We start from the raw sequence: 15,068 nt of genomic DNA, 5'->3' as shown, positions 1-15,068 counted from the left end.
CATTTATCGTGGTAAAATACAAATAACATAAAAGTTGTCATTTTAACCATTTTTCGTGCATACAATTCAGTAGCATTAAGTGCATTCCAGTGTTGTGTAACCATCACTACTGTCTATTTCCTGATTTTTAAAAATCATCCCAAACAACTCTCTGATATACTTTTGTTCCATAAAAATTCTTTCCATAACCAAGAACAGTGATTTTTTTTAGGCTTTACGAAATTTGAACTCCAAAATAATGGTAGATGCTAGTTTAAATGTAATTTATTCTAAGTTATTTTGCTATATATATGTATTGCTTTATTATTGTGGTCTTATGGAAGTTGTATAAGTTTTCTTTGGCCTTTCTCAGAAAAGCATATGTCAAACTTCTGGCATATATACAAGATTTTATCTTTTTATGATGTTTATCTTTTCACAAAGCAAAAGAATGTGTGTAATAAACACATGTATTAGAGACTGCTCCCCTTATTGGAGACTGGAAACAAGTCATAGATGGATTTGAAAAGGAAAAAAAATAAAGAAAATAAAGATGTGAGGAAAATGTGCCTCAAAAATGTTTACCGAGAGAGCAAGTATAGCAATATTAATATTAGACAAAACAGAATTTAAGGCTAAAAGTATTAGTAGGGGTAGAGAGGGACACTGTAAGGACTTTTATTGGCAATGTGGAAATCAAGATATTCTGGAAAGCTCTCCTGAAGCAAAACACCTAAAGACTAGATAAACTACAATATACTAGCATATCATTGCCCGGCTAACAAGGAAAATTTCCTCAAGTTCCTCAGAGCAACAACAACCTAGGAGTTGAAAACAGAGTGATAAACAGGCCTGCCGGGGCTCCCTGGGGGCACAGACCATATCAGGACTCAGAGCTTTGGGAATTAAAGGTGGCTCCTTGGGGAAGAGGAATCCAAGCCCTTAAAAGAAACTGGAGACACCTAGCATAAAGCCAAGATCTTTTGAGAAAGGGTAAAAATCAGTTGCCATGGAGTCAATTCTGACTCCTGCATAAGAGTAGAACTGTGCTCCATAGGGTTTTAATGCCTGAGTTTTCAAGCATAGATTTCCAGGCCTTTCTTCTGAGGCACTTCTGGGTAGATTAGAAGCTTCAATTTCTTGTTCAGCTGCCCACCACATTAACTGTTTGCACTACAGGTAGGTTAGAGAGAAAAAACAAATCTGGCAGGGATTCCTGAGAAGGAAATTGCTTGTCTCTGCAGGGCTCTGTGGAGGAGGGAGACGAGAATTTGCCTCAAGGATTTAACCATAGAGCTACACAGGGTCTGGGGTTTCAATGAATACCACCTGAGAAATTAAAGCTATCCAGGTTTGTAGCACCCCCTAGAACTTACTAAGGTGAACATAAACCTCTTCAGGAGGGAAGCATGTTGAACCCAAGTTCTCAAGATTCACTGAAATTATTTATTCAGCAATTATTTATTAAGCACGTATTACATGCCAGGCACTTTCCCAGGAAATTGCGATATGTTCAAATATAAGCTCATAATAAATGTGACCAAACTGAAGAGGAAAACAAAACACTATGGAGAAGCAACCTTCCAAACAAACAAGAACCTTAAAAGTAAGTTCTATTTTTATAACTTGTACAAAAAATAAAATGAAGAAGGTAAAAGGTAACAATCTCCAGGATGGGTTGGATTTGGGAAGAATATACACACTAATCACTCTTTCTCAGGCAGATCAGACTTTTCATACTTCATAACTTCTATGGGCAGATTCACATTTTCAGTTACTGCTTTCATTCATTTCTTCTCTGCTTTCATATCTCTCCCCTGAATAAAAAATAAAAAGGATTTATTTGTTAGATGCCATTTTTCCATCAACACTAATAATTGCCATGCAAAGAAAAGGGTTATTTGGACATATGCTAGTACTATATTGTGCTATCAGGAATCTCCGCTCCAGTGTTAGCTACACTTTAGTAATTATTAGCATTAACAGATAATGGCTCAAATCATGCTTAGTCAGGAGATACCCTGAAAAATCTCATCTTTGTTCCAGATCCCCCAACTACTCTTTTTGGTGTGAGATTTAAATAGTTCAAAAGCTCATACTTTCTCCCTTTAGTTTTCAACCTGAGGAGAACTGGCCACTCAATTTTCATTTTAACTCAGTGATCAAGGAAAATATAATAAAATTGCTAACAATGGCTAAGCGCTTACTAAATGTCCATTATTGCTTTAAGAGCTTTACGTGAATTACCTCATGTAATCATTAAAATAACTCTAGGAAGTGCTTACTATTAATATCCTCTTTGTATACATGAGGAAAATGAGGCCAGAAGGGCTGAGTCACTCATTCAATTGAACTATTGTGACAACTCAGCTCTTGCTTCTATCCTTGTTTTTCTAGACACATGTATTAAAAAAAAAAAAAATCATTGCTCATAGTGACCCTTCTGACTCATAGTGACCTTATAGGCCAGAGTAGAACTGCCTCACAGGGTGTCAAAGGAGCAGCTGGTGGATTTGAAGCGCCAACCTTTTGATTAGCAGCCAAGCTCTTAACCATTTCACCACCAGGGCTCTGGACACATATGTACTTTAATTTATTATGTCATGGCACAAATATCTGTTGAGAGTATACTGTATGCCAGGGACAGCCTTAGGCATTAGGGAGTCAGCAGTGACAAGAGTGACAAGTTCCTGTCCTCATGGAGCTTACAGTCTTTAGGATGATGAGAGGAGACAGACAATAAACAAATAAATGTTTTCAGGTGTATGTATAATGAAGAAGAAAGAATAGAGAATGTTAAGAATGGGGATAGAAGGGTGCCATTTTTCATCTGCTGGTCAGAGAAAGTCTCCCTGATGTGGTGATATTTTAATCAGGCCACTCAACCCATACCGAAGAAATGTCGGGGAGTAATTCAGTAATCCTGTAACAGGTATTAATACATAACTAAGGAGCCCTCAGTGGTGCATTGGTTAAAGAGCTCCGCTGCTAACTGAAAGGTCAGAGGTTTGAACTCAGCAGCTGCTTGCAGGAGAAAGATGTGGCAGTTTGCTCCCATAAAGTTTACAGCCTTGGAAACCCTTTGGGGCAGTTCTACTCTGTCCTGCTATGAGCTGGAATCAACTCAATGGCCATGAGGTATTTTTTTGTTGTTGTTGTTGTTTTAAATTATTATATCTAACTAAGACATCAAAAAGGAGCCCTGGTGGCACAATGCAATGTTTAAGTAATGGGCTGCTAACTGAAAAGTGGAGTTCAAACCCACCAGCCACTCCGGGAGAGAAAAGACCTGGTGATCTGCTTGCTGGTGATCTGCTTCTGTAATGGAAAAAAAAAAAAAAAAAAACCTTTTGACATCGAGTTGATTCCAACTCATACAACCCTATAGGACACCACCAGGGCAGATTATAGCCTAGGAAACCCCTATGGGGCACTTCCACTCAGTCATATAGGGTTACTATGAGTCAGAATAGGGCCCTGATGGCTCAGTGGTTAAGAGCTCGGCTGCTAATCAAAAGTTCGGCGGTTCGAATCCATCAGCCGCTCCTCCGAAACCCTATGGGGCAATTCTACTCTGTGCTATAGGGTTGTTATGAGTTCATGGCAACGAGTTCTGAGTTGGAACTGATGCGCCCGAGACGTCAAATACATGACAAGGTCTACCTACTCATCTTCCCTTTTTCTCTTTGTTCTCTCTGACTCTGTCCTACCACAGTGAGCCGTAGGCTTCTCCCTCAGCTCTCAGCTCTTTCCCTCCCTCTCTGTTTCTCTCATGATTTCTCTTTCTGGGGGAAATCAGCTGCTACTTTTTGAGGAACTTCAATTAACTCTCTGGAGAGGTCCATGTGGCAAGGAACTGAGGTCTTTTGTGAACAGCCAGTTTGCTTCCTTCCTTCCTTTCCTGAGTCCTCCCCAATTCCTCTCACCTTTCTTCTTCTTCCCAGGCTCCTCCCCCTTTCCAAAAACAAAACAAATAAATAGCCATAATTTGGCTGTGATATTTATAACACATTGTTTTGTATTTATGAAATACTGATTAATGTTCACTGTTAACTTTTAAACAAAATCCTAAAAAGCAATTTACCCACTTTTCTACAATTCTATTCACTGTCAGTGATAGCAAACTTCATGTTTTATGAAGGGAAAATCCACTCAAGTACTGCTGCTTAAGTGAAGAAAATAAGTTTTTTTTTCCTGTTTAGCACTAAATACCCAAGCTACCTGAACAAGCTTAAGAACTCTGAACTCTCCCCCAAAGTTGTTTTCTATTATCTTCCGAGTCTTCTTTTCTTGCAGCCAGGGTTTAGAGGGGTGTTGGGAGTATAAATCAGAGAAAAGACTGCTGAGGTTGTTCATCTGAACAAAGCATAAAAAAGTCTTCAGTGAGAAATCTTTATAATTTTTGGGTTCACAATCCATCTGAATAGCCACAGCTATCTAACAGCAATAATAAAAATCAAATAGTTGTACAACTCAAGTTATGACCAATGATAGATATCTCATTAAAAATTTCAAAAATATATATATTTTTATGTGTGTAGTATAGAATTAACCTTACCCTAAGAGAGGCCTGGCCTTTGCCCGTGGCTCCTGGGAGGTGATCTCTCCACCCTTGGAATATCGTGCCTAATAAGAGTGTCTTTGCTTACCTGGGGCCTTAGGCCACACCAGATAGTCTAACAATGTGACTTATGTTGGTGGTTTGGGATCAGGTAGTATTCTGCTTTACCTCCAGAGGGGGTGGAGCCTAAAGGTCAGCTACTCAAGGTATGAACCAGGTGTATGTTATCAAGCCACAATAAAAACTCTGGACACCAAAGCTCAGGTGAACTTCCTTGGTTGGCAATACTCCATGTCTTTGGTCACACATCATTGCCTTGAGGAGTTAATGCTGTCCATGACTCCACTGCGAGAGGACAACTGGAAGTTCCCCATCTGGAACCTCCCTGGACTCTGCCCATGCATCTCTTCCCTTGGCTGATTTTAATCTGTATCCTTTCACTGTAATAAGCCATAACTATGAGTGTAACAGCTTTCAGTGATTTCTGTGAGTCTCAGTGAATTTTCAGACTTGAAGGTGGTTTTGGAGACCTCTGAATTTGCAATTGATGGCAGAAGAAGGGTGATCCTGTGGACTGTTCTTAACTTTCCACTGTCACAATATTAATATTACTGTATTTTGTTTATTACTCAAAAATTGGGTAAATAATTTGCTTCAATTGAATGAGTTTGGTAGTCCCCATATGAGCCAAAGCCACTCACTTGCCTTCAGATTTCCAGGGTGAGAAATGTTTTTTTTAGGCCTTAGTGAAAGACAAAAGAAAATGAAAGCAGTAGCTGTTAAGCTTCCTTGACTCAGTCTACAAAACTGATGGTTCCAATATGTAAGTCAAGTTCAATCTTATCGCTCTTTGTAGCTCCAGCACCCATCCCAGTGCCTAGCCTAAGAATACTCGGTGAATCTCTGTTGAATTTATGTATAAACAAACACCCTGGACTGTAGCAATGTTACAATTTACTAGGGAATTTTGAGACACCTTGAATCTCCTTATAAGCTTTCATGATTAAATTCTTCTATTTGGTTTCTCTTTAGCTTAAGTTACCTTACACTTTAAACATCATATATATTTTTTGTTTTTAGTATTAATCAATGATCAATCTTAAATTCTATATTTTAAATAAATTATTAAATTAGCTTTAAATTTTCTGATTTTAAATTTCATTCCTTTTTTTCCAAAAAAATTTTTAAAAAAAAATTTTCAAAAAAAATTTTCATATAGTATTTTCTGGAACCTTAATTTTTAATTGTGTTTATTTTTCTCCTTTAATCTGTTTTTCTTCAAAAAGACCAAACCTATTAGTTCGTTGGATATTCCAACAATGATAATGCATCAGAAATTTGCTTTACAGATTGCAGTTTAGCATTTCTCTGATGAATTAAATCAATACATTCAATACTTTTTTTAAGTATCTGCAATGTGCTGGGCTAATGTTTTATATAACCACCAAACCAAAACCAAACCTGTTGCCATCAAGTCGATTTTGACTCATAGCAACCCTATATGTAACTTCAGGGGTCACTGTTTTACAATCTAAGGGAAAATCCACTGAGGACAGTCTCTGATCACATGGGTATTTTATTGGCCTTTGTCTATAATAGTGGTCAGTTGTAGTGTAAGTTGTCGGGATTCTTAAAGTTCTGCCTTATAAAGGTATCAAGCCCAGGTGATTTTATAGCTGAGTTCTATCTAATCTTTAAAGCACAAATAATTTTTACATTCAACTATTTAAAATATAAAGAAGATGACATGGTGGTTTTAAAATATGTCAACAAATTCTTTGACTATATTTACCTCAAAAGGTGAAACCTAATTCCCCTCCTGAGTTTGGAAGTGACTTACTTCTAATGAATAGAATGTGGCAGAAGTTGACAGTATGTGACTTCCGAAAGTAGGTCATAAAAGGCATGATGACTTATTCCTCCCACTGTCTTTTTCTCTCTATAATTTCCCTTTCTGAAGTAATCAGCTGCCACTTTTTGAGGACCTTTAATTGACTCTATGGAAAGGTCTATGTTGCAAGGAATTGAGGCCTCTTGCCATCAGCCAGCACAAACTTGGCAGGCAGCTAGCCATCTTGGAAGTGTGACTGCATGCAGCCTTTGCTGAAATCTTGACTTCAGCCTCATGTGAGATCTTTACCCATACCACTCAGCTAAATCACTCCTGGATTCTTGACCCACAGAAACTGTATGAAATAATAAATGTTTATTTATTTAAGCTGTTGAGTTTTGGGATAATTTGTTACACAGCAATAAATAATATATTCAGATGGAGAGGAGAGCCCCACAATTATGTTTCCTAAGCTACCATAATCTTAATGACAAAATCTAATAAAGGTAATGCCAAAAGAGAAAAACATAGAACAGTTTTTATGCATGAATAGAGATAGAAAAAATTCATGTAAAATATTAACAAAATTTATCCAGCCATTATTTAAATGATAATATTTAACATGGCCAAGTAAGATTTGCCCTAGGAATGCAAGAATGGATAAACATTAGGAAATTTATCTATACTTCATTGCAACAGGTGAAAGGAGAAAAAGCACATGCCCTTAGCAGATGCCAAAAAAAAAAAAAAAAAAAGAAAAGACTGGATAAAACTCACAAATCATTCCTAATAAAAGCTCGTAAAATAGGATTAGAAGGAAACTACATCAACACAATAAAGACTATTCACAATCCAAAAAGCAAATATTCTTATAATGAACTACCAAGGCCATTTTCATGAAAGGAAGGAAGAAGACAATGATGCCTGCTAGCAAGTTTGGTATGGACTATTGTTTGTGATTTTAGCTAATTCAATAAGATACTAACAGCAATTAACAGAAATAGTTATTGGGAAGACCAAACATTTTTATTTGCTAATGACATCATTATATGCAATGAAAACTTAAGACAGTCCATTAAATATTGACTAGAATTAACAAAATGTGGGTAAATTAGCTGGATGCAAAATATATGTAAATAATGAATTAATTATTATTCCCCACACAAAATTTCAAGCAGTCCTTCAGTCTGATGCCATCTGTCACTATGAAACAGAAGGCTTACCCTATGAAAATCAGCATTACGTTTGTTGTGATTTACTCATACAATGTTACATAGTAACCCTTTTTTCTTGTATTATTTTTCACTCTCCTTATTTTTAACTATATGAATAATTCATCAATTCTAGAAAGTTCTCAGCAATGATCTTTTCAATCATACATCTGCATCATTCTCTCTGGTTTTATGATTAGATACATGTCAGACCTTTTCATTACAAATTCTGTTATCTCTTAAACTCACTTCTACCTTTTTTTCTCTGTGCTACATTTTGGATAATTCCTTAAGATCTGCCTATCTACTTCAGCTGGGTCCAACTGGCTGTTGAACTCATAAGCTTTCGATTTTGTGATATAATTAACATATATATGTTACACACAAATGTATGTGTATATGTGTATGTATATGTATGTGTGTGTGTATATTCTAGAATTTTTATTTGGTTCTTTTTTCAAATGTTCTTGTCATTCTTTGTATTTTCTTGGTTCCTGAACATATTTTGAACATTTTTTTTAAAGATAATAGTTATTTGAAATTTGTATTTGATAATTCCCTTTTCTTCTTTTGTTTCTGTTGTCAGTTGTTCTTGCTGCTCTTGGTCACAGTGTCTTGTTTCATAGTGTGTGGTTAATTTTGATTGTGATGCTGCTCAGTCATTGTCCTTGATATTTTATCTGTGGAGATTTGTTGAGGCCTAAAATAAAGCTGTTTCCTCCAGAGATTGTGTTTGCTTCTACCAGGTGCACAGGGGCACAGAACTAGCTTGGGTTCTTTGAATTCCTGTGGTATGAAAGCCCGCAGTATGTAAACTTTTCTTTACAATCACCTGTGGTTAAATGTGTTTTTGTGTGTCTATGGGTGGATAGTTATTTCTAGTTTATCTTCTGAGGATGTAGCTTTTGGTCTGGTATCTGAGCTTCACAGAGAAAGATTTCTTATCAGGCTCCTCACCATGGACAGATTTCTTGTAACACCTGAAAAGCCAAAGCTCGTGTTTGGGTGAAAGCCAGGTGTGGTACTGGAGGCTTCATGTGAGTCAAATCCCTAGGCCAGATTCCTTACTTTCTTAGCAGCTCTTTGGTGCTTTTAAGAATTAAAAAACAGAACTATCCAGGATTTTAATTGTCTATCCAGGTATCAACCTCACCATATTATGAAAAATCTATCCCCATAGTGCATGAATCCATGCTTATTTGGGAAGTTGCCAGGACACTAGAATTGCTGAATTCATTCCTACTTCTGCTAGCATCCACTTTAACCAAATTCTCCATCTCCATAAGCACTTCACTCCAAGCCCAGCCTCATCCACCTCACAATTATCTTGTCAAACTCTGAGCCATTGGTTCCTTCCATCCCGATCACTCTTTTCGAATTCCTCCAACCTCTTTTTTTAGATTTATTTTCCCCGCATAAATTCATGTGCTAACAGTAAAAACCCTTCATGCCAGCCTGCCTTGCACACCAGAAGCTATATCCTGTCAGAAGAGGCTTTCTTTTCCTTTCTACATCGACTTCCTTGACACTCAGGGGATCTGAGAAAGGTTGAATGGTACTGAAAAGAAGGCCTCAGTCCTGAGATGACGATTGCCTGACCACACTCAGACATCTTCAACTATGGAGTATCAGACTTCTGTCTTGTTACCTGGAGAGCTTTTAAACTGACTCTGCGATTTTGGCTTCCTTTGGAGTCAAACCCTATAAATGAGAGACCTGACTCCTTCCCCTTCCTCTTTCTCCGTCCCTTTTAAACAGCATTAGACTCCTCCTCTTCCACTCTCATTAGCCTGCTCAGAGCCTCCAGCAGAAATTGGCCAAACTGCAAAGCAGGCAAACTAGTTAGGAAACCGTTTGTAATATTTCTGTGAAAATTCACATTGTCTTCAGCCTTTTTCAGTAATACATATTTGGATGATAAAAGGAAATTTTTTTTTAAAGGGTTCTGAGCCGAACAAAGTTGTCAAGAGCATGCCCCTTCGCGCTCATAGTGAGCACTCATCACCTAGAATCCATCCAGTCGTTAAGAGGATCAACGTCAGCATCAACCTGCAGACCTGTACATAAAATTAAAACAGTACACTTGAAATGTGTTAAAGTTCATATTAATTTCAAAGTGAAACTAAATGATCTTATGATTCTATACAACTGTGTATGCCCTTAGGGACAATTCAGTTTATGCTATTATCATTGGCGGTACCTTACAAATCTTTTCCACGCAGCTCTAATGGAACATTAAAGAATGGTAGAATAGCTTCAAATTTGGTAAAAGAAACCCAAGAATAGCATTTGGAATATTAAGGATTACAACTCGTTTGTTGAAAGCATGCGTGGCTCTTAAAAGAGCCTTTGTGGTTAGCTGTAAAGACGCTTACTTGGAAGGTTTACTTAGAACTGGTATACTTCGTGACGGCCTTGGTGCCCTCGGACACAGCGTGCTTGGCCAGCTCCCCAGGCAGCAGCAGGCGCACTGCCGTCTGGATCTCCCTGGAAGTGATGGTAGAGCGCTTGTTGTAATGCGCCAGGCGAGACGCCTCACCAGCAATGCGCTCGAAGATGTCGTTGACGAACGAGTTCATGATGCCCATGGCCTTGGACGAGATGCCGGTATCCGGGTGGACCTGCTTCAGCACCTTGTACACGTAAACCGAGTAGCTCTCCTTGCGACTTCGCTTGCGCTTCTTGCCATCCTTCTTCTGCGCCTTGGTCACCGCTTTCTTGGAGCCCTTCTTCGGTGCCGGAGCAGACTTGGTAGGTTCGGGCATCGTAGCGTTAAAAGTTAAACAGTATCACCAACACATAGGAGAATAATCAATCCCGGCGAGATCGCATTTATTTATAGACGCGGTATTCAAATAAAGTTAATAAAATTTAGCTTACGATTGGATTATCTCAGTATGTCGTCACAAACGCGATTGTAAATGACACTATCAGGTTTGCATTTTCATTGGCTATTTCATTACTTTGCTTACACCCAATCAAAAAGCCTAACCTAGGCTGCCCAAAGCTACTTTTTCCGAGCAAGCTTGCTGCATAGTCACAGAGAGCAGACAGTTAAAAGTCTTAACGAGGCTTGTGGGTGGAGTCAGTTACTGGCTCGCAAGAACAGCTCCGCGGATTGGGCTGGCCTGTGAGCACCTGGCGGCTGTGCGTACCGCCTAGATGCTGGACTTGGCCTGCAACGCGCTGTTCATGTGAGCGAGTACGCGCCCACCGCAGCTTATCTTGAGCAACGACGTGGAGCTCAACACTGCGCAATTACCTGGAAGTTCACTCTTTGCCTTCTCAGATCCCTACACCAAAAAGTTTGGCAATGTGTAAATCTTAACAGGTCAAGAAGTCTCCAAACAAGCCTACTTCCTGCAGTGGGGTGGAGTCGGATTTCCAGCCCGTTTCTTTTAAAGTTGTGCACTCACTAGACCCGAGATGGAGAGAGGGAAAATAACTACATCTGTCCGGTTCACGAAACACCCATGATTTTAATTGGAACCGCTGTCACTAGACCTCTCACCCCCCTCACCCCTACCTGGAAGGCCCAGCCCTCCTGTGTGGCTTCCCTTACGACCACAACCCTTGCAGTGTGGTGTAAAACAGCTCTTTTCTGAGATCTCTGGGTGGCTCTGAAAAGAGCCTTTGGGTTGTGTTGAGCCTGTAAGCAGTTGGCCAAGAAAACTTATTTTTTCTTGGCTGCCGCCTTCTTTGGCTTGGCAGCCTTGGGCTTGGCGGTCTTTGGTTTAGACGCCTTGGGTTTCACCGCTTTGGCTTTTGCTGGACTCTTAGGCGTCTTCTTGGGCTTGGCTGCTTTCGCCTTTTTCGGGCTCTTTGCTTTTTTGGCTCCTGTAGCCGCAGCTGGCTTCTTCGCCTTCTTTGGGGTCTTCTTGGCGCTCTTCTTCGGGGTGGCCGTCCCCGCCGCCTTCTTGGACTTCTTAGCTGCCCCAGCGGACTTCTTAGCCTTGGCTGCGCCCACTTTCTTGGCTTTGGGCTTGGCTTCCCCTGAAGCTGCCTTCTTGTTGAGCTTAAAGGAGCCTGAGGCACCGGTGCCCTTGGTCTGCACCAGGGTACCCTTGCTCACCAGGCTCTTGAGACCCAGCTTGATGCGGCTGTTATTCTTCTCCACATCATAGCCGGCGGCCGCCAGCGCCTTCTTGAGCGCAGCCAGGGACACGCCGCTGCGCTCCTTGGACGCGGCTACCGCCTTGGTGATGAGCTCGGACACCGGGGGCCCGGACGCTTTGCGTTTCGCTGCACCTCCGGACTTGCGGGGCTTCTTCTTCACTGGCACCTTCTCGGCAGGGGCCGGAGCGGCGGGCGCGGCGGGCGCAGTCTCGGACATGTTGAGGGTGGGCGTAGGAAATGCAATTCCAGCCGGAAACAGAGACACTGGCCGGGACTCAGGCTGCACCGCTGCGCCCGCCCGTTTATATAGGGCGGAGCTGCGCCGTGATTGGTGCGCTGTCCAGCCCGCCTCACTGGCAGCCGCAGAGTCTCCTCTCCGATCCCGAGTTGTGTTTGTTACACCTCAAAAAAGCTCAAAAATATCAAAATTCTCTACTCTGAATTGCCCGGTTTTTCTCAGAAGATGATCCCCGAAGCCTCAGGCTTCAAGGCGGTCTCAGATTATGAGCAAAGCACAAAACCTTATGCCAAAAACCTGCAATATTTCCCGCCGTGCTCGGCAAATTTCAACTCAGAGGAACAAAACTTTCTATTTTCTTTGTAAATTATAAACCGATCTTCAAGTGTGGAGTTTTCTGACCCCTCAGATATGATTCTCCAAGTGGTTAGTTTCTTATATGTCCAAAAAACATGCCACTGGCATTAAGATTTTTATTACAAATCTGCGCTTAAGTGAGGGAAGTAACACAGGCTCCTGGGAGAGTCCTGCCTATTGAGCAGAGGGCATTTGAGTTCATCAAACTGGTTTAGTTTAATCCCAAACAAATTATTGCCCACTTGAGGTTAACTTCTGGACCCCTGGGACATCAATCTGTGCCGCCCTCGTTTTATTTTGTCTGCTTCACCTGGATTTTTAAACAATTCCTTAGGATAATTCTTTTCCTTTCTGTTCCCAAGGGTTGAGGGCGGGGCTGTTGCTTCTGTTTTCTTCTGGACAACTGCTCCGTGGGTTGAGATACCTTGAATTTAGGATATATGGGGAAGAAGGGAGCCCAAAACACAGTCAGGGTACACACAAATGAAAAATATTTAATTTTCAAGGAAGACGCAGATGATATCCACAAAGTAACTTGAAGAGGGTGTGCACTTTACTTTGAAGAATTTGTCTTCGGCCTTGGTAAGTTCTTTGGGCATTTGCTTCAGAACCAAATTTGTAATTAATATATTATTTAGAGCTGGAATTCAAGCACTGATCATAAGGGAAAATAAATGGGAAGCAGAAATTAGAACACATCCATTCTCTTTACCGGAGAATCCTTAGACCCTGAACAGCGATGAATGACTAGTCAACACACTAAATATGGTGTCACTCCCGGGAAAGATTATGGCCCAAAACTTCTCAGAGCTCCATAAAAAAAGAGAAGAAGTCTCATGTAGGGATTCAATGACAAGTTTAAATTTCCATCTCAGAAACAGAACTGTGAGAGCCTACCCAAGCCATGTCACTGCCCTCTGAAGAAATCCTTTGCAAGGCTTCTGAAGGAGTGGGTTTGTTTAGGTAGTTGCCCAACCAATGAAGAGTATATGTTGGCAATGAAAGCACAACTAAACGAATTATTCCAGGAAAACAGTGCAGAATTGTGTTCAAAGCTTCAAGCCACCAGTAGAGAGATAAGATACAATTTTGCACAATGTTATAAATAAGGTGATACTATTCTATGAATGTAGCAAGTTGTAACAAGGCATTGGCATTACCTTGATTTTTAATTCCATTGCCTCCACCACTAAAACAAAGGAGAATACGTATCTTTGATACAATATTAATGAAATGTTTGAAAATTGTCTTGTTTAAATTAACAACGAATTTGGTATAAAAGTGATGTAAATTATCAATACTTCTTAAACCTTAATGTGTAAGCATATTTACTTTAATTTTAGGGTCTTTATGAGTCAGAATCCACTTGACAGCAATGGGTTAGTACAAAATAATGGAAAAAAGAGGTGGCTGAGTCCTTAAGGTGATGGACTGGTAGTCCATTGTGCTCTGCACGTGTGGGTTCGGATCCCATCCTTAGTGTTCTTTCCTTTCCTCACTGTGTAATGGGAGGAAGATTTTGGAGCCCTGGTGGTACAGTGGTTAACGTCACAAGTTAGAATCCACCAGATACTCCTTAGAAACCTTTTGAGGCAATTCTACTCTGTCTTGTAGGGGTCACTATGAATCGGAATCAACTTGACAGCAATGGGTTTGGTGTTTGTTTGGTTTGGTTTTTTAGTGTAAAATAAATGTACCGTTTGGTATTTATTAAAATAAAATGGGAGGATGTCAACAAAACAGACCAATTGCAGGTTACTGGGGAAACTGTAATTATGTGGGTAATTTGATGCCAGAACAGAGGGAGTGTACTCGTTTTTAATGAAAAACAAAACCACTTCCATAAGTGACTGAAATTTGCACAACTCACTGACGTTTGTTTTCAAATGGCTCACTTTCTCCATCTATTCTTCACTACTTCTGACCCAGAAAGCCTCCATGTACCTTTGATACAACATGTAAAAGGGACCCGGAGTGATAGAAAATGGGGGGCACTCTGTGATCATTTCCATTTTAGATATGATAGCAACTGTGCTAAGAGGAAAAATGTGATTTGTAGAAAAGCTGAAAGGAAGGGGAGACTTGTACTTGGTTCTTTTTGTTCCACAATTCTGGGTTCAAAGCCTTGATTCTGGACTTTGCTGTTTTGATATAATTTTACTATGATTGCTTTATTGAAGACAAAGTTTGGGAAGGAGCTGTTTTGAACTAGACAAATTCTCCCTTCTCCAGCTTTCTCACAGGAGCTGAGTTATATAAACATGGATATGACGACATTGGGCAGACCACCTGCAGCACTCCATCTGCTGGGACAGACTTTCCCTTCGTAGACAATTTTACTACATACTCTAGCTTGGCTTTTGGCATACAGCATTTCTGGAACACTTTTCTTAAAAGGAGCTATATATTAAAATTGTGATTATTTTTCCTCAAGTCAATAATTACATCTGGGGATTGCATGCCCAAGTTTATTCATTGCAGCATCATTTGGAATTGCAAAATATTGGAAACAACCTAAATATCAGTACATATGAGAATTGTTCAATAAACTATGGAACACCAACACAACTGATGAGCATGCCGCTACAAAAATGAATGAGGAAAATCTCAGTGAACTAATATGGAATGGATTCTAGTGCATACATTTAACTGAAAAAGCTTATCTATAAACACAAGTTTCTGCTCATTTGTGCAAAAGAAATATGGGAGGGATAATTTTTTAAAAAAATGAAAGATTGGTTATCTATGGGGATGGATGACAAAAGGATGGAAAGA

At 40.0% G+C, this 15,068-nt stretch overlaps 2 protein-coding genes across 3 annotated transcripts; both read right to left on the bottom strand.

Moving 5' to 3' along the window:
* Positions 1 to 1,479: 1,479 nt before the first annotated feature.
* On the bottom strand, positions 1,480 to 11,097 carry LOC101353177 (histone H2B type 1-M). 2 transcript variants are annotated; one of them, XM_023738376.1, is made up of 2 exons: positions 9,958 to 11,097; positions 1,480 to 1,796 (listed from the first exon to the last, which is right to left on the bottom strand). In XM_023738376.1, the coding sequence occupies exon 1, from the start codon at positions 10,345 to 10,347 to the stop codon at positions 9,967 to 9,969; it is 381 nt and encodes a 126-aa protein (XP_023594144.1). In that variant the 5' UTR covers positions 10,348 to 11,097; the 3' UTR covers positions 1,480 to 1,796; positions 9,958 to 9,966. The 2 variants fall into 2 exon arrangements, with proteins under 2 accessions (XP_023594144.1, XP_023594143.1); XM_023738375.1 differs by lacking the exon at positions 1,480 to 1,796 and adding an exon at positions 8,046 to 9,639.
* Positions 11,098 to 11,214: 117 nt separating this feature from the next.
* On the bottom strand, positions 11,215 to 11,979 carry H1-4 (H1.4 linker histone, cluster member). The gene has a single exon (XM_004384014.3). It carries the CDS (start codon positions 11,913 to 11,915, stop codon positions 11,256 to 11,258), a length of 660 nt encoding a protein of 219 aa, XP_004384071.1. The 5' UTR covers positions 11,916 to 11,979; the 3' UTR covers positions 11,215 to 11,255.
* Between the last annotated feature and the right edge of the window lie 3,089 nt (positions 11,980 to 15,068).

The sequence above is a fragment of the Trichechus manatus genome, unplaced genomic scaffold (genome assembly GCF_000243295.1).
Source record: "Trichechus manatus latirostris isolate Lorelei unplaced genomic scaffold, TriManLat1.0 scaffold00115, whole genome shotgun sequence".
Lineage (NCBI taxonomy): Eukaryota > Metazoa > Chordata > Mammalia > Sirenia > Trichechidae > Trichechus > Trichechus manatus.
This window is presented reverse-complemented; position numbering and strand designations above follow the sequence as displayed.